This window comes from Heptranchias perlo, chromosome 7, assembly GCF_035084215.1.
Source record: "Heptranchias perlo isolate sHepPer1 chromosome 7, sHepPer1.hap1, whole genome shotgun sequence".
Taxonomy (NCBI): Eukaryota; Metazoa; Chordata; class Chondrichthyes; order Hexanchiformes; family Hexanchidae; genus Heptranchias; species Heptranchias perlo.
In genome coordinates, this window is record NC_090331.1 from 42,599,978 (window position 1) to 42,625,546 (window position 25,569).

Below are 25,569 nucleotides of genomic sequence, written 5' to 3' on the forward strand. Positions count from 1 at the left end.
AAGCTTCAACCAAGATTTGAAATTGGAAGGGACTTTTCCCCCCATAGAGTAATGGATATGTCTATTAGTTTGTTCTTTTTTTCCCCTCTGCAAAGTGCTTTGGGACATTGTTCTGTGTTAAAGGCACTATAAAAAGGCAAATTGTTGTTGGTCACCCAGACAAAGCAGTTAATATTTTGTTGATCAATCCCTTTTTAAAAAAAAACTTGATGAATATTTGATAAGGAACAGGATTGGACATTAAAAGGATAAGTATGGATAGAGATAATCAAATGCTGTGCAGAACATGATGGTCCAGAGATACTGAGACCAAGGAAGTATCATGCCAAGATATGCAAGTAGTCTAGAATGTATAATTTAAGCATTAGGATCAGATAGGTATTCTGGAGTTTTACTTGATGTACATTTGGAGAGCTAGGAGAACCTTTCCTCTGGAGATGAAATAAGCCCATAATTGAATGGATTATACAAAGTCTATGGAAGGAAAAGGCTTGATGGGCAAAATGACTTTTTCTCATTCCATGCTTTCTTATGCTCTTAGAGCACCATGGACAAGTCACTGATCATGCTGCTGCCACCATTAATGCAATGAAGTAACTTGTCCATTCGTAAAGTTTCATGCTTAAACACTTCACAAGTTCATCTGTTTGTCGTTGACAAATCTGTGTAAACCCTTCGACTACCGCACCTAAAATCAGCTGAAAAAAATTGCCTTTACAACCATTTTTCAGGCAATCAGAAGCACATATCTCTAATGCGCAACCTACAAAATGAATGATGGGACCTGAAAGGCAGAAGAAAACAGTCAAGTAAATTTACTTTTTTAGTGTATCAAATAGTTAAAGCCCTGTCAGAAATGGAACAAATATTTTTTTAAGAATTAAAAATGGAGAAGAATGAGGAAGAAGAAAGGTTAAATAGAAAAAACATTTTAGTTGTATTGGGTAATAACCCCTGATGTTCGAATAACTTCAATAGTGCAGTATAAGGGTTTATGTCAGTATTGTAACATGTGCCCTGAAAACTTCAAAAAAAAGGACATCCAGCAAACCTGAGAATCGTTGTTGCTTTAAGGGTTAAATACTTTTACCGTAAAGACTGTGCCCCTTTTAGCAGAATGAAACCATTACAATTTAAATCTCCACCTATAAGCGATATCACATCTCTTCAAAACAAGAAAATTATTTGGCATTGTCTGAATACTTGGAATATTTCACCTGAAAGCATCATGGCAGAAGATCGAGTTAAATATTAAGTTATGCAGCTTTTTTGTGTGTAATTTTACCCCTAATGCAATTTATTTCCCTTTTGGAGGCGGAATGTAATGTACTTCATATAAATCTGGGCACATTTCCAGATCCTCAATTTCTGCTGACTCTGTTGAAAGTGCAAGCAAGAACAGAAGGAATGTAGGCTGTGGCACTTTATACTTGTAAAGATGTCACTAAGACCGAAAGCTACTTTATTTATAATTTATTTACAGCAAGAGTGGAAAATAATGCATAGAACCCAGCAGTATTTATTCTTCAACAAATTAGCAGTACATTTTTAGAATGAGAATTTTAATGCTGTATTCTAGAGGATTCTAAATCTGTTACAGTATTAAAATAAAATGTAGAAACACTTCGAATTAAGTGACAGTGGACCACACAAGATGTAGCAGCTAATTTGCTAATGAATTTGATAAAAGTAGGACAGGTTGCTTTCCTGATCTTTCCTTTTAGATAGAGGGCTGTTTCAAGAAAGCAGCTGTTGGAAAATGAAAGTTCATAACAATGAATAAATGTTAAATGTTGCAAAACGTTTAACAAGATTTGACTGTAAACAATTTTCTATACTTTAACATCTTTTAAGTTGCTATTATGCTGTTAAGATGATCAGTGACTTAGATCCATCTGTGTTAGAATATTGACCTAAATTAATCTTGCAATGAAATAGATACGGTTGAAGAAGACCATGCGGTCTATGATAGCTCATTTACTCTGCAAGACCCTGTAGTCCCCTAATCATGGCATCCAACTATCTCTTAAATAATTCCAAGGTTTTTTGACTTCACTACCCTATCCAGATATTCATTCCATAGACTGATCTTTGTATGAAAAACTTCTTGGAATCAGTCCTAAATTTCCCTTTTACTGGTGTCCCCTTGCCCCACTTTCATTGTTTAGTTTGAAATAGTGTTTCAGATCTCCCATTTTTCCAGAATGAAAAGCTGAAGTTTTTCCAGTCTCATAACTCAGTCTTCTGACTCTAGGGTTCAGTCTCATGACTCTAGGGTTCAGTCTCATGGTTCTTCTCTTAATTGCCTCCAGAGCTTCAATGTCTCTTTTGTGTCTCAGTGGCCACAACTGGATGCACTACTGAAGATGAGGTCTGGCCAAATCCGGATGCAGTTTGAGCATAACTTCTTCCAACATGTACAAACTGTTTTGGTTGCATTGTTCAGCATTCTGTTTGCTTTGTTTTTTTTTAAGTGCAATATATCAGCTTTATTCTCAGCAATAATACATACACACGTACAGAGACGCTGGGAAAGACCTGTTTTTCCTTTTGAATATCTCCCCACAGGGAGGTGCACCATTCCCAGAGACACTGCAATACTGGGTTGATGCGTGGAGTGGACGGAGCAAGCCCCTATTCCATCTCCCTGTTCCAAAAATCAGTTTAATATATGATCCCCAGATAGGGAACGTATTGGACATTAAACTGATAAGAACAGATTTTTTTTCAAAAAATATACTTTATTCATAAAATTTGCAACAATACATACAGTGCAGTTGTCATATCACATTCCAAACATACACAGTACAGATTATACAATCTGCAGGTTACATCAAGTACAGTTCAATGTACACATTGTACATAATTAAAGTTCATGACTCTCTCTAGGGTGCCTCATTGCATTACACTCAATACAGATTATTGATTACACATTCATTACAGGTACATTACATCAATTTGAATTTTACATTCTGCCCGAGGGATTTTTCCCTGATTGCAGCCCCTCGGTATACAATGGCGGGAAGGCTCTAAACGGTTGCCTTACCCCACAGAGCCTTTACTGTAGCTGCACCCAGCTTCAGTGCGTCCCTGAGCACGTAGTCCTGGACCTTGGAATGTGCCATTCTGCAACACTCGGTCGAGGACAGCTCCTTGCACTGGAAGACCAGCAAGTTTCGGGCAGACCAAAAGGGCGTCTTTCACCGGGTTGATGGTCTTCCAGCAGCAGTTGATGTCCGTCTCGGTGTGCGTCCCCGGGAACAGCCCGTAGAGCACAGAGTCCTGTGTTACGGAACTGCTCGGGACGAACCTGGACAGATACCACTGCATCTCTCTCCAGACCGTCTTTGCAAAGGCACATTCCAGAAGGAGATGTCTGACGGTCTCTTCTCCACCGCAACCTCCTCGGGGACAGCGCGCGGTGGCGCTGAGACTCCGGGAGTGCATTAAGGATCTGACGAGAAGAGCTCTTTCCACCATCAGCCAAGCTAGGTCTTAGTGCTTGTTTGAAAGCTCTGATGATGAGGCATTCTGCCAAATGACATTGACAGTCTGCTCGGGGAACCAACCGACAGGATCCACCCTCCTTTTCCCGCAGGGTCTCGAGGACGTTACATGTGGACCACTTGCTGATCGCCTTGTGGTCAAAGGCGTTTTTCTGCACAAACTTTTCCATGAAGGACAGGTGGGGCAGAACAGTCCAACTGGATGGAGCGTTCCGTGGCAGCGTGGCCAGGCCCATCCTTCTCAACACCGGGGAGAGGTAGAACCTCAGCACGTAGTGACACTTTGTGTTTGTGTACCGAGGGTCTACGCACAGCTTGGTGCAGCCGCACACAAAGGTGGCCATCAGGATGAGGGCCACGTTGGGCACGCCTTTCCCCCCTTTCTCTGGAGATTTGTACATCGTGTCCCTGCGGACATGGTCCATTTTCGATCTCCAGATAAAGTGGAAGATGGCTCGGGTGACTGTCGCAGTGCAGGAGCGAGGTATGGGCCAGACCTGCGCCACGTACAGCAATACCAAGAGCACCTCGGTCCTGATGACCAGGTTCTTGCCCACGATCGAGAGGGATCGTCGATCCCACAGTCCCAGTTTCTGCTTCACTTTGGCAATCTGCTCCTCCCAGTTTTTGGTGCACGCCCCAGCCTCCCCCCCCCCCCCCGAACCAGATCCCAAGCACCTTCAGGTAATCCGACCTGACGGTGAAGGGAACAAAGGATCGGTCGGTCCAGTTCCCAAAGAATATGGCCTCGCTTTTGGTACGATTTACCCTGGCCCCCGAGGCCAGTTCGAACTGATCGCAGATGCTCGTCAATCTGCGGACCGACAGCTGATCCGAGCAAAAGACGGCGACGTCGTCCATGTACAGGGAGGCCTTGACCTGAGTGCCTCCGCTGCCTGGGATCGTCACCCCTCTTATGCCCGCATCCCTCCCGATGGACTCGGCAAAGGGTTCGATGCAACACGCGAACAAGACGGAGGAGAGAGGACAGCCCTGCCTGACCTCAGATTTGATCGGAAAGCTTTCTGATTCCCACCCATTGATTGAAACTGAGCTAATGATGTCTGTGTAGAGTAGTTGGATCCAATTGCGGATTCCCTCCCCAAACCCCGTTTTGGAGAGCACATCCATCATATACGTGTGGGATATTCTATCAAAGGCCTTCTCCTGGTCCAGGCTGATCAGGCATGTGTTCATCCCCCTGTCCTGTACGTAGGCGATAATGTCCCTGAGTCGCGCCAGGCTATCAGAGATCTTCCTGCCGGGTACAGCGCAGGTCTGATCTGGGTGGATCATTCTGTTTGCTTTGTTGATTGCTGCTCATTAGTGATTGGACATGTTGAGTGTCTATTAAAACTTGTAGATCCCTGTTGCTCCACCCACATTTTATTTTATCTAACTCATTTTGTGGTTCCTGAGCTGCCTCCTCAAATTCAATTGCCCTCCCTTGTCTGGTGTCATGTGCAAATTTGAATAGTTTGCTTTGAGTTTCTGAATCCAACTTGATCATGATGAGGAACCGTAGAACTCCCAGCACCAATTCCCGATGCACTCGACTCAGCCTTCTCAACAACAACTTCCATTTATATAGCACCTTTAACTTAGAGAAACCTCCTACGGCGCTTCACAAAGGACAAATCAGACAAAAGTGGATGCTGAGCCAAGGAAGGATCTATTGGGAGGGGTGTCCAAAAGCTTGGTCAAAAAAGTGAGTTTTAAGGAAGAGAGGGAGTTGCAGAGGTATAGGGAGAGGGAACGCCAGTGCATGCGGCTGAGGCACACTTGCCAATTGATCAAAGGGAGGGATGCACAAGAGTCCAGAGTCGGAGGAACGGCGAGTTCTTGGGCGGGGGATTCGTATCTCTTTATTATTTAAAGCTTGAAACATTGAGAAACTGTGCACATGCTTTTGCAATTGCTTCCAACTGTAATACTGTGATTTAAATCACAGTTTAGAGCTGTTGAGCAAGACGAGAAGACGGATGAGCATGTTGGCCTTAGATGTCGGCAGTGTGCACCAGTGGATCCAGTATACCAGCAGAGGAACAAGGAGCCATGGAGGGTGAAAAGTATATCCATGGGATCAGTGCAGATGAGGGAGCTAGTCCCAAGAATAGCTGTAGGGAGGTGAGGAGCACGCTAGATCGGGAGCAGCAGTAGGAGATTGAGGAGCTGATTCAACCCAGTCCAGTAAAGGGTGAGAGGAGTTCTGAAGGATAAGTGGAATCAGCAACCATGGGAAGCAAGCAGAAAGAAGCAAAGCAGAGATTGTTCAGCAACAATGGAGCAAAATTCAAAACAGGATAGGAATGAGCAGGAACAGATCAAAGTTAGATTAGAGTGAAAAATTCCCAACAGAGGAGCAGAAAACTAAGACTGCAGGAGCAGTTGAATTATTACTTAGAGGCAGTCCAGCAGATAATACGGTTTCGGTAGAAACTGGCGACGAAGGTGGAGGAAATGGTAAAGCCCAGAAGACAGGTTATACTTGTAAGTATCCGAGAATGTTAGAAAGCTGTTTGTAAGTCTGGAACTAAAAATAATTACACCTGTAACAAACGAGCTAAAATTGTAAAACTAAAATGATGTCTCCAAAATCTAAAATTCTAATATAACAAAGGTTAATCCCTCATTTTCTGGAGACATTCCTGAATTTAGAGATTTTTGATGGAACAGGTTTTACTAATCTGTCCATTACTGTACTAAAAGGCTTAATAGAAAAAAAGAACCAACTTGCATTTATATAGCTTCTTTCACGAAATCAGGATGTCCCAAAGCACTTCACGGGCAATGAAATACTTTTGTAAATAGAGTTTTTAAAAACTTTTTCAAGTTAGGAGTGAATAGATAGAGGAAATTGTCTTTTTAAATAAAATCCTATATGTCATTTTGTTCAGTTTGTTGTTTTCAATTTACTACAACTGATTGTGTGAACAGGAAAACCTGGAACTCCTTAAAAATTTGCTTTGAATGTATGTGTCTATTTGTCTACTGCATCACTGAACCATGTGCTACATCAGTCCTGTTATTGCTGGTAATTACTTAAGTAGTATTAAAATTAGAAAAAAATGTGCCGAAGTATTAGCTCACAGATTCATGACAAAACCTTTTCAATTATTTAAAAAGAAGTGACTAAAAGGACATAAGAGATGCTGGGGCAGATTTCCTCTTTAATTGGGTGGATTACGTTACCAACATGCAATCCTCCCCATCGATTTTCCTATAAATGCTCCGCCCATTTGATGCTCTATACTCAAGCGCTAAAGAGGAAAATCTGCTCCAATGAGGTCTACACATATTCGGGTTTCAAAAACTGTATGAACAAACAATAATATAATGTTATGCCGTTTATCTATAGTCAACAAACTTCTCTTTGGAACCGGATAGCATTCTGATTGTCTTGTAATATTTTTAAGTTATGTATTGTATCAATTAGATTTACTGCATAAAAGATAATGAGAGGGCCAGTGTGGATCCATAATATATATTGCTTATTTGCTAACATTTTCATAGCAAATTAAACAAACCCCATCTGCCATTTACTGGGGGGAAATGATTAAGAGATTGCACAAATGTATAATTTGGAGTCGATGCTTTCTAAGCAAAATTCAAAAATATGCATTTTATAATTGGTAGGTAGGCAGCATAAGCATGTATGGGTCACATCTGTGGAAAAATAAGCGGACCACCCAACAAAGGATCGATCACCAGAGTATCTAAGCCATGCCACTGTGAGTTTTGAGAACATTGGGAATGTGTGTCAATCTTTCAAAACAGAGTATTCATTATAATATCTGTTGTTATTTCAGCAACAAGAACAGGACCCCACCAACTTATATATCTCCAATCTACCACCATCGATGGATGAACAAGAACTAGAGAATATGCTGAAACCATATGGACAAGTAATCTCCACACGAATACTACGAGATGCCAATGGCACAAGTCGTGGTGTTGGCTTTGCAAGGTATTGTAGCTGTTTGGATGTTAAACGCTTAATAGTACTATCAGACTGGGCAGTTTACATTTTCATCCCAATACATATATTATCCGTACTAGATTTTAGGACCCCAGAATATATATGTTGGATTGATTGGTATCTGTTCATTGGCTCATAAATTGCTCCGTGTGGCGAACGAACAGCATTCGCCGATCCATAGAGTTATACTCGCCCACTAACTTACTGCGGAGTCTTTACTGCAGGAACTTCCTCTGATAGGAAGCTGAGAAGAGCCCAGAGTTAACTCCAATAAAGCTAGGACGAAGCGAGAGGATTGATGTCTTCCCTCAAACAATCCGACTGCAGCATGCTTCAAAAGCCACGAAGAGTCAAAACCTTGAATACAAGCTGCAATGTTAAAAACCAGGAAGTGAAAGCTGCAACAATAAAATTATTTGTAAAAATAGTTATAGACAGTGGAAAAAAAGAGGGTAAGAAATACCGACTTAAATAAAAGAGGCAGAAGGAAAAAGTAACAAAAAAAATTTTAATTTTAAAAGAAAAACATTTTTTAATGACCAAAAACTACTAAAATAAGGAGTAATGAGACTCCACATTTTTAAAGTTAATTTTTAGTTGTTTCACTGTCATTAAGATTTACCATGCTGTTAAAACTTAGTTTAGACCTGGTATATTTAAGCGTACCTGTTTTGTGGCAATATTAGTTACTTTCCAGCTGGGCAGAAGAGCTAGTTGGCGCTGGTCCGTTAATTCTGTTGATTGCAGCTGGCGATGTCCCTTTAACGCAAACCTGTCAGATCATCAGCAAACCAGGAAGAGCAAGTTCCGGATTTCCGCGTTTAATTGTGCACGTACGGATGCCGGAACTTGCTGTTTCATTTGGCCACTAACAACAGTGAGCTCATCATTCTTTTTAAAGCAATTTCCAGCTCAATATTTAAAGCTTGAAACATTGGGAAACTGTATGTGCATTTTTACTTGCTGCAAACTGTTTGGAGTTTAAATCACAGTTCAGAGCTATTGAAGGCAATGTAATTGGGAAGGAGGGGCCATAACAGAATTCTTTCAGTGTCGTGTTAATAACTGGTACTGTGTCTCCACAGTAGTGCCTTGTATTGTTTTAAAGATTCCAGGTCTTCCAGTGCATCTACAGCTGACTAATGAGCCTAATGCTGGAACCACATATCATCTTGTGCTGTTCATCATGTAGGATGGTCTGGGTGAAGTCAGTTTGTTGCTGCACTCACCATCTGCAGTTTTCTTATTTTCTACTCAACTAGTCAATTTCTTGTGGCATTGGTCACAGTAAACCAGAAAATATGGTTGTACTCTTAGTCTTCTCTGCAATCTTTGTATTGCTCTTTTCTCTCTTTTTTTCCCCCTTTCTGTTTCTGTACGTTTCTTTTCTCCCCTTCTGTTTCTCTCCCTTTGACTCTTCTATTTCCTTCCCTGTTTGTCATCTTCTGCCTTTCTATCCATCTTTTTCTTTCCTTTTGGATGGCTGGTCTGGCAGGTTGGTCTAAAAGCCACCAACGGCTAAAGGCTATACTTTACTGGTGGAGGTTGCGAGGAAAACATGACCCTCAGTGATACCCTTCTTATCCCTTCCCCCAATACTTCTCACACTCCCTTACTCCCATCATGATCCCTACCTTTTCCTTCCACATCGAGTTTACAGCACAAAAACAGGCCATTTGGCCCAACTGGTCTATGCCGGCGTTTATGCTCCACACAAGCTTCCTCCCTCCCTCCCTACTTCATCTAACCCTATCAGCATACCCTTTTATTCCTGAATTCCCCATTGGATTTATTAGTGACTACCTTATATTTATGACCTCTAGTTTTGGACTTCCCCACAAGTGGAAACATTTTCTCCATGTCTACCCTATCAAACCCTTTCACTATCTTGAAGACCTCTTTCGGATCACCCCTCAACCTTCTGTTTTCTAGAGAAAAGAGCCCCAGCTGTTCAGCCTTTCTGGATAAGTATATCCTCTCAGTTCTGGTATCATCCTCGTGAATCTTTTTTGCATCTTCTCCAATGCTTCTATATCCTTTTTGTAATATGGAGACCAGAACTGTGCACAGTATTCCAAGTGTGGTTTTACAAAGGTTCTGTACAGGTTTAAAATAACTTCTCTGCTTTTCAATCCTTTAGAAATAAACTCTAGCGCTTGGTTTGCCTTTTTTATGGCCTTACTTACCTGCGTCGCTACCTTTAGTGATTTGTGTATCTGTACCCTTTCACTCCCATCACTAACCCTACCTATAGGTTTTCCTATTTGTACATTCAGTTGTAGAATTTGTTGATTTAATTCAATTAGCAGCTGTAGCACATCTTTCCTTTGCAGTCATACAAGAGTTAGAAGCATTACTGCAATGTAAACCTTGAGCTTAGTCTTCAAGGTGATGCCATGTTGAAACCATGTGCATTCATGTATAAGTTCTCCTGATCAACCAGTGCTTTGTTAGAGAGCACACTTCCCTCATCATTTGAACAGAATCATATTGGTCAGCTCCATGCCGTCATGGATGACTAAGGGTGAAATATAAAGTTTTCCTGGTACTGGCTTGTATGCAGCCTCCATTTTCCGGAGGCTGGTGGTGAAGCCAAGGTTCTTCACTACTGCCAAGAATGCGATGTTCAGCCAACATCTTCCTGGGTGAATGCTTCTGGTGCATAATCATCTCCAAAGAGCAGTTCAGGAATGAAAGCTCTCATTACCTTGCTGGATGTATGCAGCTTGTTCAGGTTGAACCAGCTTGCTAGCTGTTTAAAAGTGACCAGATAGACAGTGCTATTTTAAGACTCTTTGTGATATTATTGAATATGGCAACTAAAATTTGGCTGAACGGTGCACAGCAAGCTTTTATGCTATTTTAAATCCTGGAAGTTCTATAGGAGATCTCATTCCAGTAGAATCATCCCAAGTACTGTCGAATGGTGTAAATGTGTATCTCTAGGTATCTAAAACTTGGCTGACAAATTGCCATAGACTAGGATGCCTTACAGTGTTTCAGGCTTTTGTTAGATTGATGACTATCATATTGATCCAAGTTGTGCTGAAGACTATATCTGTTGTGCTTAGAACCTGCATGGTGTCTCAGGATGGACACCTTATCATGTATGTAATTCAGTAACACACTGGCGAGTATCATTCCAGAAATCAGCAACAGCAAGGACTGTTCTCACTTTCTACTAAGGTACAAAAGGTACAGATTAATAAAACAACAGCTGCACACACTATCCCAGTTCTTCATAGGTCCCTTCAAAATAGCCTCCAGGTGAAAAGTTGTCTTTGTTCAACATTTTATGGGACACATATAAAGGAAAGAGCTATTCCTTCTGGGAACTGAGTAGCTGACTGTGTTTTTTACTTTCTTAGTTAATATATAGTGAAGAAATGATATTACAGAAATTTATGATGAACATTGCCATTTTATTGCAAGAACTCTGTTCAATCTTAGGAATCTGCCTAAAGAATTAGCTGTGATTCAACATATTCATTTTTTACATCATTTTAAAAGGCGTGTCTTGAAGAAACGTTTGGCAAACCTGTTCGCAGCGACATTGAAATGTCATGCATGGATGGCAGCATGATACATTTACACATGTTTTACATCATTGTGACATTTTTGAAAAAAATGAAGGTTTATCAAACTTTTTGTCATAAAAACAGTTTCCCTTTAAATTGGATTATGCTTCTAATGCACATATCTTAATGAAATCGCCACATTTCTTCAGGTTTAGAGAAATGACTTGGCATGATTACTTAATTATTTTAAGTTTAGTTGGTAGTAAAATTAATTATATGCTGCTGATCTATAATTATAAAACTCAGCAGAAGCATTTTTCACCACCTCTTTCTGCAAATTTTTTTCCCTTTTCCAGAAGGTGTGACTCCTTGCCTGGGTGCAGTTTCGCCCAAGTGACCTTTCTTCATGCGTGAACCTGCATAGTGAGTGTTGACAGGCCAGTCAATCAGAGAGGGCATTACCGTAAAACCTTATTCTGTCCTCACCCGACAGCCACATACACATTTTCAGCAGGTATCAACATATTTTGATGGTACAGAACCGTGGCTGATTTTTGCACTCCCTAACTTGGGGCACTAAGACCAATTGTAGTACCCCTACTGTTGTCCTGGCTGAGAAGCTAACTCAACACAGGATGATAAACCCTGACACGTTCCTGATGTGTTTGCCCCTAACTGCTCATTGCTTTAACCAACTGAACCAAAGGCTTTTGTGAAATGAAGAACATCCCTAATAAAACTAAGCTTCAGCCAGATCTTCTGTTTGTGATCTGGATCAGTGTGTGAAGCTGCAGTTCCATATTGCCACTACCCTCCTAGGTTATTTTTTCTGACAGAATGTGAATACATATAGTATGCAGTAGCATGATCTGCCTAATTTAAGGATCCCTTTTAAAAATAAATTGTCAAGTATTTAAATTTTAAATAAGAGAGCTCCAAAATTTCTCAGGACATGATCTCAGCAGTTGCACTGGGATCACATCCGCTAATGCCCTCCAGCACTGACCTTGCAGGACTTTGTGGTCAGTGGGAGGGAACCTAATTTGCATGGGGTAGGCAGGCACATCTCCAGAAGCCACCTGCCCAGTCCAGCTGCAAAACTGACAGAGATTCTGCCCCTTACAACGGGAAATCTTGCATATGGGTCCCTGTAATTTTCCAGTGGGTTCCACTGATTTCTACAGCGGAGGGACAAGCGGAACTCCTGTGGATTTTCAGGGCAGAGATATTCAGCAGAAACAAAGGGATTTTTTTTTAAATTAGCATTTTTGTAATATTATGTACATTTCACCACCATTTGCACCTGACCATAAATCCATGGGAAATGGGGGGCTAACTAAAGATTCACTACTTCTGAAACTGAATAATTTATTGGGCTTGATTTTGCTGTAAAAATAATGATACAGCTAACAATGCTCACCGTTATTTGTGTGCAAATCGGACAGCAACTTCTGGCGACCGCACACGTGAAGTTAAACACGGAAATCCGGAAGTTGCTGGCCGAGATGCGATGCTCCTCCAAAAGCTGCACAAAAATGGCATCTTGCCCCTGGCTCACTGTTCAAATGTATTGAACGACGTGAAGTTCCTATACTTACCTGATAGATACGGACTAAACTCGCCAAAAAAAGTTAAATTAAGTCATTTCAAGTCTAAGTACCCTTTTAACGGCGTTGTAAGTCTTAATCACTGCCAAACAACTTCTCTGGCACTAAAAATTAACTGTTACAAGTGTGGAGTCTCATTCCTTCAGATTTCAATAATTGTTGGACATTAAAAAAAAGTTTAAATACATTTAAAAAAAAAAAAATTTCTGTCTCTTTTATCTCTATCTCTTAACTCAATCTTTCTTACCCTCTCTTTATTTCGCTTTCTGTACCTGATTGGACATTGAATTCGCTATTCTAACTTAAAGTTCCTGATTCTCACTCTGCGCTGCTATTAACGTGCTTCAATCTGATTGGTTAAGGAGATACACAGCTGCTTCCCTGTTCACGCAGGTCCCAGATTCTCTGTAGAGGGCGCCGTGCCTTTTGGATCTCTAAATTTCCAGGAACTTGCCATGCAAAAGCTCATAGAAAGTCTATGGGTAAGTGCAAGTCTAACGAATGGCTAGTGCCGTTCATTCGCCGCTCACAGGAAACTCCGGCCCATGATCTTTTTAAGCCTAATTAAAAATGTTGTTTCTTTTTTTGGAATGTATCATACAGGTATTTGAAAAATAAAGATTGTTATATTTATCGCTTCTCTATATTTCAATACTGAGCGAACTGTTAGGGAGAAATGGGAAGAATGTCAAACTGGGAACTTTTTTCTTCTTTTAAAAAAAGGTAATCATTGGTATTGTATAATAAAAACAGAACAATTTGCATTATATAGCACTGTTAATATTTTTAAAAACCCAAGGTGCTTCACAGAAGAAAAAACAAAAAAAGAAGGGCACCAAGCCATGATGGGAGAGATGGCCAAGAAGGATAGAAATGCTAGATTTTTAAAAGGCTTTTAAAGGCACGAGAGAAGTAGCAAGAAGGATAGATTTAGGGATGGAGTTCCAGATGGTAGAGCTGAGGAGATTCAAGGCTTTGCCACGATTGGTGGAGTGAAAGGTGCATTTGAGGGCCGAAAAGTGCAGAAAGTGACGCAAGGCTGGAGGAGGTTTCAAAGGAAAGCAAGACAGTGGCTGAGGCTAAGGATGAGGAGCTTAAATTTTATGGGGTCGATCTTAACCTGGAGCAGTTTCTGGGATGTGTGGAGCAGGGCAAGAATGAAACTTACTTGGGAGGCATAAATTCAGGCCCAGGTTTTTTTTAACTTATGAGCCTCACTTAAACGCCACTGGCCACCTTCTCAGCCAGAATGGCAGGAAGAGGGGCACAGAGCGGCTACAAGCAGGGTAAGATCGAGCAATCCTTGGCCACCAGCCGGCTTGCAGGTAAATGGCAGGGAGGAGTTTCAGGAGGGACGGGTGGTAGAGTAGTTGAGAGCAGGGGAGGCTGCGACTTTTCTTGTGGGGCCCAAAGGAACACTCCTGCTGCTCCCAGCCCCACGAGGGAAATCTTTTCACTCACCTAAAGGGCCTCTTCGTCCTTCCTACCAGCACCTTCCTCACTCCGACCCCAGTTTAAATATCATCGGGGTCCTATTGACACAATAAGATCCTGATTTGCTTAAATTCATGAGGTTCCCAACTGCTTTGGGTGGGTGCCTCATGTTATGAAGTGTAGATATAATTGGGGAAAGAAAATAATATTTTTTTTAAATCCACTTCCTAGCTATTGTTTTTTAGACTAAAAGATAATGGTTAATACATTTTCATATAATTTTATAATCATACATACCCTCTTCAGTAAATTGATTCTTTTTCTCTCTTTTCCAGGATGGAATCAACAGAGAAGTGTGAAGCAGTCATAGCACATTTTAATGGCAAATTTATTAAGATCCTACCTGGCGTCCCTGGTAAGTTTTGATGACCTTTGTTAAACTGCTGTAGATGTGGATTGTTGGAACAAATTACTTTGTTTACGATGATGAAGAAAAAAATGCATGAAATGTGATTGCTTCTGAGCACAGCAGATATACTATGGGGTTGCTAGTTTCAAGGATATAGGTACAACCCAATCCATTTATTTCATAATCCTGATTTTTACTGAATAAAGGATAATAATTGCATTAGCTAATTTAACTGTGTAGATGAAAGTAATCATTTATCCATCTAGTTTTTATCTGCACCTAGAATAAGGCAGAAATTTGTAAGGCAAGTCAAACCCATTTTAGCTTGTGGCATTGAAAGAATTCCTATTGTTTTTTTCTTTGTCCATGAAGAAAAAATATCCATTTTAAAAGCTGAACAATATCTACCTATTAATGAATCTTACTGGAAGGCTACTGCCTTCATGAACCTTTACAGCTGTTGGATATTAGCAATCATTCAGGAATTGAGTGTTGGAGACCGCATTATATGTGTACAAAGAGAAAACACCCATTCACTTAATGGTACCTCATTTAAGTACTTAAAGTTGGACTACCCAATTCAAAGTGGAAAATAATTTCAGACTTAACTTGTAATTTCAAACATGTTTGAACGACTAATTTATTGCATGGGAAATATAATTTCAGATTCACAGATGTTGCAATCAAACTCTTGTCTTGTGCCTATCTCTATGAGATTGAAAACCTCACTGATTTTTTTGTAGAGGCAGGAATCTCTTGTTCTATTTTAAATGTAATTTACTTATTAATTTTCTCTCTTTAAATTCATACTACAATTAACCCTACAATCAAGGAGTGCTGATAAAATCAGTTCCACATTCAGGTCAAATACACTGTGCGTGAAAGGCACTGTCAAAATGTTAAATCGTACTTAAAACCAGACTCTGGATCATGGTTGTTAAGTCATTAACAAAAACTGCTATTAGATAGTGCAGAAGAAATATTCAAGCATCCTCCAAAATGGAGGAGAAAGGATTGTATATCACAACCTGGGGTAAAAGGTGTTCAGAAGAAGGGATCCAATCACTCCATGGAAGGCAGTAATATCAGAGGATCATAGGTTTAAGCCATATTCCAGGTCTTGATCACATAATCACAACCCCACCTGCCGGTTCAGGTGGATGTAAAATGGCAATATTTTAATGGAACTCTCCCAGTGTCCTGGTCAATATGCATTCCTCAAACAAAACCACCAAAACAGATTAACTAGTGATTTATCTCATTTATGGACTTTACTGTGTACAAATTGGCTGCCACGTTTGCCTATATTACAACAGTGACTGTACTTCAAAAGTAATTCACTAGCATTGAAACACTTTGGGATGTGAAATGCACTACAAAAATGCAAGTTCTCTTTCAAAGGAGCTGATAAAATGCACTTTGCCTTTCACCTGTTCTGGTTTGGGTGTTATGTTCTCCTTAATGACTAAAAAAGTTTTCACAAGCTGGACAGCTGCTTCATCTGTTGCCATCCATACTGCTGGTCTATAATAATTATGGCCTAATCTGTTTGTTGCCTCATCGGTCATGAAGAAAGTACTAAACAAATCACAACTAAAACCACTACTGTAGGCAGGTGTTTACGCTATACAAAAATATGGAGTTTAAATTTGTGGGGAAATTTAACTATTGTAGGACAATCTACTAATAGGCTAACTGAGGTGCACACGTGTAATGAGCCAGGCAGCAAATAAATCACTAAGTGAGATCACAGTGATGTTACACAAAGTACATGCTGAGCCAATTCCACTCAGGGCTCTGAAATAAAGGAGTGTGTGCCATGAACATGTGGCCTCCAAGCAGGACACATAGAGTCACTATTGTGGCAAAGCTTGTTCACTCAACTAGATGAGCTCATGGATTCGGGTATCATAACTGATGCAGATGTTACCTGGACAAGTAGCCCTGGACCTTTCTTTGCAATTTTTTCTCTTGCAATAACTGAACATTTATTTACATCTAAAACACAGCAAAACCACACAGTAGCCTGAAATCAGAAACCAGCAACTAACCTGTATGCATACATGAACCCTTTAAATAGCACAAGTGAGGGGGTCTTACTGCAAACACCAGAGATGAGATCCAAATCAGCAGTGAAATGCAAGCTCTCACAAGTTTGAGATTTAATTGAACCCATGTGAGCTTGTGTTGCCAAATATGGACTTGACTCACAGTTTTCAAAAAAGTGGTATTTCTGATTATTTTCATCTGGAAATGTATTGTTTCTATTAAGCATGGTGGCCAGGACTGCTGAACATTGGCTGTGTACGAATCTCTCTTCCACACACTAGGACTATCCTTGAGTCATGACAGACAGTTTTGAAATATAGATATTCCCTTGTGACTTACAGAAAAATCTTATTTGAGTTTGGAAAAGTTGCAATTTTAAAAATTGGTGCAATAGTTTAAAACAGTACAAAAATAATATGATTGCCCATAGAAATTAGGAATTAGAACATTGTCAAAATTGGCTGATGATACCAAATTGTGACAAAGATTGTGAAAGATTGCTGGAGTACATGGGTAGGTTAACAAGATGGACTGATGAGTGGCTACTGCAGTTCAATGTAAAGAAAAGTAATATATTTTTAAGAATAGGAAAAGGCAATACATCCTAAATGATACGATTTTAGATAGCGTGAACAATCAGAGGGGCCTTGTGCATATACACAGGTCAATGAACGTGCCAGCACAAGTAGATAAGGCCAGAAAAAGGCAAACAGAATCCTTGGTTTTGTATCTAGAGGCGTAGAATACGAAAGCAAAGGAGTAAAAATTGAACTTGTACAAGATCTTAGTTAGGCCACAGATGGAATATTGTGTGCAGTTTTGGGCACCCCGTTGTCGGAAAGGTAAAAACTGGCAAAAAGTAATGGAAAGGGTACACCGATTCACTAGGATATTACTAAGAATGAGGGGTTATAATTAGGAAGAAAGGCTTGAGAAGGTTAAGGGATTACCTGATGAAAATCCAAAAGATTATGAAAGGTAATGAAAAGTTAACTGTGTGATATATTTCCACTGGTTGGGGAAACGGCAACAACAGGGCACAAATTTAAGATAATAACAAAAAGAATTAAAGGGAGGTTGGAAAAAAATTCTTTATACCGAGGGTGGTTAGAATTTGGAATACACCTTGACAAACCATTGTTTAAGCAGAGTCCATAATTTTTAAAGAAAGGAATTAGACACTTCCGTGAAAAAGAAGAATATGAATATGGAGCAGGGAAGTGTGATTAGATTAGGTAATTCATGTTGCGAAAAACACCAACACAAATTTGATGGACTGAATGGCTTCTTTCTGTGCTTTAACATGATGTGAGTCCACATAATACTGTTAAAACTTTTCAAAAAAATTATTGATCAAGCCACATGTTTTATGCTGTTTTTAAAATCAGTGAATACTGAATTAATGAGAGGCCAAAGGAAGGTGAATAATAATAGGTTTCTTCTGACAAGTAGCAGAATAAGATGTTACTGAACATTCTGGCTGTCCTCCTGAGAGTGGTGTAGTACACAACTGACAATTGATAACCATGCAGCATGGACAGATGACGAGAAGCATTCCTCTGTCTATCCTGAATGGTTTCCACAGCACAACTTTGTCTACTGATTGCCTGGAATTTGGCATGGAAGTCGATAATCTGCCTTGGCACTTTCCTGAGGCCACAAAGGAGAATAGTCAGTTCCGTTTACTCTTATTGCATGTACTGCAGTACAAGCTGGACAGCATTCATGTGTTTCTCATCAGAAAAACATGCATTCCTCCAACATTTGAAGCTCAGTGTGTGCTATGAAAGGAAATTGGGTCAAAAGTAATGGGTCAGAAAATTGGAACGGACATAAATATGAATGAGAGAGAAATTCAACTCGCGCCCAAAACGAGCACAAAGTCAGGGAACGACTTCTCTGCGTGCTGATTTGTGCCAGCCTGAAGCCCATGGGCTTCATTGAAATGCCAGTGGCGACCTGTGGGCACCAAGCGGCTGCTCTCCCTGCTGATCACCGGTCAGCAGGTCGGGTCTGGTGGGAGGGGAGGGGAGCAATCCCGACCAAAGGCATCGAACATGTCGGCAGTGGGCTAGAGTTTTTTGTGGGCCCAGAAGGAGCACTTCTGCTTTTCCTGGGCCCAAAAAATAAAAACTGAAAATTTCTTGGGCCATTTTGAGCGGCTTCCAGCAAGCCCTTCAAAGACCATCGGTTAGTTCCGCTCAAATGCTGGTACAACGAGGCACAGTATGTGCGGCGCAAGCTCCGCCCATTTCTACCTGAATTTTGCATACAGGGTCCTACAACCTGCATACAACCCCAATTTTCATTGAAACAGCCTAATGCCTATTTCAGGTGGGCACCCTGGACGACTAAGAGTCGCCAGAACCAATATGGTATCCGTTGCAATTCCGGTCCAGATAGCACATGACAGATCACAACGTGAAATTCGGAGGTATAACACCCATTTTACAGGTACAAAACAGGCTGTAAGTTGAATTTCTTCCCCAATGCCTTTTCTTTCTTGCACCATCTACAAACATGATTTTGTAAATTTCCTTTAATGCATGATATGTGAAATAGAATTAGAAAAGTTTCCACAACTATGAATTAATATAGTATTCTGAGAAAAGTAGAATCTCGCAGTGACATTGTTGCCATTACACTGCACCTACTATGATAGTACTGACAGTATTTGTGGAACAAGGAAAAATTGTGGTCAAATTCAATACAGACTGAAAGACGAACTGAATACATTTCTATCACTCTCTCTTTCTCCCCTTTTTCCTCTGCTTGTTCAAAAGAAATGAATTTTTACCCTTAATCCAAACTATGTCATTTCTGACAGTGGTTGATACTGATCCCAGAAAAATAGAAGAAAATCCTTTTCTGCAGCATTCTTTTTAAATCATAGTGAAGTGCAAATAACAGTACCAATTTATCTGTTCAGTCCCCATAAAACAGGATACAAGTTATGATGCTCCAGGTAGATGGTGCACAGGTCAACAGATAAAATTCTGTCTTAGTGCAATTCTTCCTGAAGTGAGTTTTTTCTTTATTCGTTCATGGGATGTGGGTGTCACTGGCAAGGCCAGCATTTATTGCCCATCCCTAATTGCCCTTGAGAAGGTGGTGGTGAGCCGCCTTCTTAAACCACTGCAGTCCGTGTGGTGAAGGTTCTCCCGCAGTGCTGTTAGGTAGGGAGTTCCATGATTTTGACCCAGCAATGATGAAGGAACAGCAATATATTTCCAAGTCAGGATGGTGTGTGACTTTGAGGGGAACGCGCAGGTCGTGTTGTTCCCATGTGCCTGCTGCCCTTGTCCTTCTAGGTGGTAGAGGTCGTGGGTTTGGGAGGTGCTGTCGAAGAAGCCTTGGTGAGTTGCTGCAGTGCATCCTGTAGATGGTGCACACTGCAGCCACGATGCGCCGGTGGTGAAGGGGGTGAATGTTTAGGATGGTGGACGGGGTACCAATCAAGCGGGCTGCTTTGTCCTGGATGGTGTCGAATTTCTTGAGTTGCACTCATCCTGGCAAGTGGAGAGTATTCCATCACACTCCTGACTTGTGCCTTGTAGATGGTGGACAGGCTTTGGGGAGTCAGGAGGTGAGTCACTCGCCGCAGAATACCCAACCTCTTACCTGCTTTTGTAGCCACAGTATTTATGTGGCTGGTCCAGTTAAGTTTCTGGTCAATGGTGACCCCCAGGATGTTGACAGTGGGGGATTCAGCGATGGTAATGCCGTTGAATGTCAAGAGGAGGTGGTTAGACTCTCTCTTGGAGATGGTCATTGCCTGGCAATTGATTGGCGCAAATGTTACTTGCCACTTATCAGCCCAAGCCTAGATGTTGTCCAGGCCTTGCTGCATGCAGGCATGGACTGCATTGATGAAGCAGCTGAAGATGGTTGGGCCAAGGACACTGGCCTGAGGAACTCCTGCAGCAATGTCCTGGGGCTGAGATGATTGGCTTCCAACAACCACTACCATCTTCCTTTGTGCTAGGTATTACTCCAGCCACTGGAGAGTTTTCCCCCTGATTTCCATTGACTTCAATTTTACTAGGGCTCCTTGGTGCCACATTCGGTCAAATGCTGCCTTGATGTGAAGGGCAGTCACTCTCACCTCACCTCTGGAATTCAGCTCTTCTGTCCATGTTTGGACCAAGGCTGTAATGAGGTCTGGAGCCAAATGGTCCTGGCGGAACCCAAACTGAGGATCGGTGAGTAGGTTATTGGTGAGTAAGTGCCGCTTGATAGCACAGTCGATGACACCTTCCATTACTTTGCTAATGATTGAGAGTAGACTGCTGGGGCGGTAATTGGCCAGATTGGATTTGTCCTGCTTTTTGTGGACAGGACATACCTGGGCAATTTTCCACATTGTCGGGTCGATGCCAGTGTTGTAGCTGTACTGGAACAGTTTGGCTAGAGACACGGCTAGTTCTGGAGCACAAGTCTTCAGCACTACAGCCGGGATGTGGTCGGGGCCCTTAGCCTTTGTTGTATCCAGTGCACTCAGCCGTTTCTTGATATCACGTGGAGTGAATCGAATTGGCTGAAGACTGGCTTCTGTAATGGTGGGGATCTCGGGAGGAGGTCGAGATGGATCATCCATAAGCAGAATAAACTGGTTTATAAAACTTCTGTGGTAATACATTTGAAAATTATCATACTGTAAGCCATATTAAGTACCTACATTCTGTTTCTGAATCAGAATGCCCTTCTGCCAAACAAGATTGAACTGTAGCTTCAAGACGTGGCATCATCAAATTCAGTGAAGATAACCAATATATTACAATGTGAAATAGCATGTTACACATTCTAAACAAACAGCATAATTACTGAACACATATAGGCACGTTTGACCATAGATTAATTTAGTCTTTTTCACTCTCCACTGTCTGTGATCTCTGAACATATAGGGCCCGATTTTACCTGGGGTGCGGGTTCCCGGGGGGTAGGCCAGCGGGCGCGTTTTCAACGCGCCCGGTGAAATTAGTGGGTTTCCCGCGCGATCGTAGCAGGCAACCCACTAATTGGAGCCACTTACCTGCTCCTCCGGGTTCCGCGCTGCTGATCAGCGCGTCGGGCGGGCTGCGCATGCGCAGTAAGATCTGTCAGCTGGAGGCGCTCTATTTAAAGGGGCAGTCCTCCACTGACAGATGCTGCCACAAACTGAAAAAATTACAGCATGGAGCAGCCCAGGGGGAAGGCTGCTCCCAGTTTAATGATGCCTCACCCCAGGTATCATTAGATGGGGTGAGGAGGAGGGGGAGGACAGAGATCTTCCCCCCGGCGGCCGGGAGGAAGCGGCCTGCCTCTGCGACCAAGAAGGCCTGGCTCGAGGTGGCAGAGGGGGTCAACTGCGCCACCAATATATCGCCCACCTGCATACAGTGCAGGAGGCGCACCAATGACCTCAGTAGGTCAGCCACAGTGAGAACACGTAGTCTTTCCCCTACACTCTGCCTGCCACAACACTGCCCCCACCCCACATCTCCTTCGGCACTGCCAACACTACTCTGTCACATGACCCCTCATACCCACTCAAACCTCATCCTCATCTCACCTGCACCTACTCACCTCGCGAGTACTCACCCCGCCACTAACACGCAACCCAATCCTCATACAATCTCATGGCTTTATCCCATACTCACCCTCTCGTGCATCTCTCTCACGGCCAGCCTCACTCAACCTGCCACCAGCTGTGCTGCAGCCACAGGGCATGCATCACATATGTGCAGTAGGCAGCGTAAGGCAAACGTGTCGTGAGCATGAAGGGGATGCACAAGGGTGTTTGAGGGTTGGTCATGGTTCTTACTTCTATTGAATTAAAGAACAACTCACATCACACATTATATTGGCTCCACTACTGCCATGTCTTCGCGAACCCTGTCCGGTTTGTGCAATAATGCCTGCTCCTGGGTATCCCTATGAGGACCCACCACTGATGCCACCCAGTGTGTCACTGCAGAGTGGGTGTAGGTGTATTTGCAGGGCTCATCTGCGCAGACGACTGAGAGACACCGGGGATGTCCACGGTTGCAGCCTGGAAGGCTGTCGAGGTGCCCTCACGGGCACCGAAACCCAGGGGGCGTCGGCCCAAAGCATCTACCAGGTCAGGGCACGAACAGGAGCAACCTGCCACCACCTCTGCTGGAGCCACAGGGGTAGCACCACGTAGGGGTACCCGGAAACGAAAACCCACAGTTCCGTGAGCACACAGGGATTGCACCAGGGTGTTTGTCTATTTGTTATCTTTTTATTTCCAGTCTTTGAATGGCAACACGAAATAAGCTCACTTTTTCTCACCAATGCTGCCACCTCTTGTCCATAATTCTGCGGCTTGTGCGATATGTCCCTTCCGTGCACCTCATCATGACGACGACCACCCTGTCCCACTCATTGGGCATAATACAGTGGGTGCAGGTGTACAGGCACCACTCTTCTGTGGAGGGAGCCTGTATGGACCATCGTCTGTGCACGTTATGACATGTGAACGCCTCACACAGTGTGATGTTAGGAGAACCGTTGGCATATGAGTGCCTCCCTGGCCTGACGAGCACGCAGGTGAGCCGGTGTTCGGGCCATGGGTCGTTCCTCCTCCTCTCGCTCGTACTCCTCCTCTTCCTCCTCCTCCTCATTGTTGTCCTCAATGTGGGTGGCGGGTGCGCATGGGGCCTCCTCCAGCGGCACCCCTCTCTGTAGTGCCATGTTGTGCAGGGCACAGCAGACAACTATAATTTGTCCCACTCGGAGTGGCGTGTATTGGAGCACCCCCCCCGGAACGATCAAGGCACCTGAAGCGCATCTTGAGCAGCCCTATAGCCTGCTCATTTGTCGACCTGGTAGCAATGTGGCTGTCGTTATATCGACGCTGCGGCTCGGTAATGGGGTTCCTCAGAGGTGTCATAAGCCACGTGTGCAGGGGATATCCCTTGTCGCCGAGGAGCCAGCCGTTGCCGGTGTTGGGTGCGTGGAAGAGGGGCGGGACGGTGGACTCCCTGAGGGCGAAGGCATCGTGGCAGCTGCCAGGGTATCTGGCGCACACGTGTGGGAATCTCTGGCGGTGGTCACAAATGAGCTGGGCGTTCATGGAATGATACCCCTTCCTGTTGATGAACAGCCCTGGCTCATGCGGAGGTGCCCGTATGGCGATGTGGGTGCAGTCGATTACACCCTGCACCCGTGGGAAGCCAGCCATAGCATGGAATTCAACCGCCCTCTCCATCTGGCTGCGCTCGTCCATGGTGAAGTTGATGTAGTGCGAGGCCCTGTGGAACAACCCATCGGTGACCTGCCTTATGCACTTGTGTGCGGAGGACTGACAGACCCCAGTGATGTCCCCGGTGGCACCCTGGAAGGATCCGGAGGCGAAGAAGTTGAGGGCAGTGGTGACTTTGACGGCGACGGGTAGGAAGATGCTGCTTGGTCCATCCGGGAGCAGCTCGTCATTAAGGAGGCTGCAGATGTCGGCGACTACCTGGCGAGTGACTCTGAGCCTCCGTATGCACTGCTCCTCGGAGAGTTCCATGAAGCTGAGCCTCGGTCTGTAGACCCTGTGCGGAGGGTAGTGCCTCCTACGACGCATCTCTCTCTGCGGTTGCCCTCCCTCCTGCTGTGCAGGTGGGTGTGCCACAGCACCGTGTTGGGGGGCTCCACGTCGCTGAGGCGGACGGCGTGGACTGCGAGGCTGGTGATGCTGTTCATCCCCCGAGGATGTCAAAGCGGCCCCCATCTGGCAGGTGTTGGTCTGAGGAGTTGTGCACAGTAGGTAGGTGTTTCCTCGCATTGGGGCTGCGGTTCCACGTCGGTGCTTCTTCTGGCTTGGAGGAGGGTGGTGGAGGGCAGGCGTTGCCCTATGTGACGGAGTGGCCTCCTGCGTTGGTGAGGGGTCTTTCCCCCCCCCCTGTGGCGTGCACCTTGGCAGCTGCCACAGGCTGCTGGCTGCAACACATCCGTTTGGAGTGAGACTGTTTTCCCCCAGTATGTGAAACAGTCTCAGTTGAAGTTAAAATCCCACACTTCCTAATGAGACAGCTGAATCAGGTCATTTAATGACCTAAATACTCTTAAGTGGCATCCCGCTGGCTTTTATTGCCTGCAGGATTCCCACCAGCGGGGGCTACGCACGCACCCCCGCACGTCAGCGCGGAACCCGGAAGTGGCCGGGATCGAGGCGCGATCCGGTCACGCACCTGGATATCGGGATTTTCGAGGCCCCCCCCCGCCGAGAACGCACCCAAAACCCGCTGCTAAAATCGGGCCCATACTGTTGCCTGGGTTTAAAAAAAAGTAATGGTAACTACAGTTGAATACGGTGGAGGCCAAGGGCTGTGTTAACACTGCAAACTGTGAAGTGATTCAGAAGAATGTACAACAGGAATTATTTTTGAAGAAAGAAAGAACTTGCATTTATATAGCGCCTTTCACGACCTCAGGACTTCTTGAAGCGCTTTATAGCCAATAAAGTACTTTTGAAGTGTAGTCACTGTTATAACTGTTCGAAACGCATCAGCCAATTTGCACACAGCAAGGTCCCACAAACAGCAATGAGGTCATGACCAAGTAATCTGTTTTTGGTGATGTTGGTTGAGGCATAAATATTGGCCAGAGCACCAGGAGAACTCCCCTGCTCTTCATTGTGTGGTGCCATGGGATCTTTATGTCCAACTGAGTGGGCAGACGGTGCCTTGGTTTAACGTCTTATCTGAAAGATGGCTTTTGTAATTCTAAGGAAATAAAATAAAGTCGAATTAAGAGCTTTGTACTTTGCGAATATTTTATGGTTAGATTTGTGCTCTAACAATCCTCAGTTAATTTGTACATAGTTTATATTGATAAGTTCACTCAAAAGTGTTTCATGGTTAGGCTCAGAAGTGGAAATTCTGGTCTTACATATTCTATTTATAATACGTGTAATGAATTTTCCACTGGAAAACAACAATTTTAATGAGCATGTGAAGGTGATATATCCATATTTAATATATAAAAAATCATGCATCCGTGTGCACTTCCTGTCATCTTTACTATTCGAAATTCATATGTCCACATTTATAGTAGAAACTGCCTATGTAAACTGTCA

The 25,569-nt window shown here is 43.2% G+C and overlaps 1 protein-coding gene and 1 pseudogene across 8 annotated transcripts in view; one reads left to right on the forward strand and one right to left on the reverse strand.

The window, feature by feature from the left end:
* LOC137323649 (RNA-binding motif, single-stranded-interacting protein 1-like) overlaps positions 1–25,569 on the forward strand; it is a 506,296-nt gene that overhangs the window by 453,394 nt on the left and 27,333 nt on the right. For all 8 annotated transcript variants that reach the window (XM_067987386.1, XM_067987388.1, XM_067987390.1 and 5 more), the window contains 2 exons: positions 7,316–7,473; positions 14,380–14,459. In XM_067987386.1, the coding sequence (XP_067843487.1) occupies positions 7,316–7,473; positions 14,380–14,459 (238 nt within the window). The remainder of the gene's footprint in view (positions 1–7,315; positions 7,474–14,379; positions 14,460–25,569) is intronic.
* On the reverse strand, positions 2,568–2,738 carry LOC137324079 (U2 spliceosomal RNA; annotated as a pseudogene).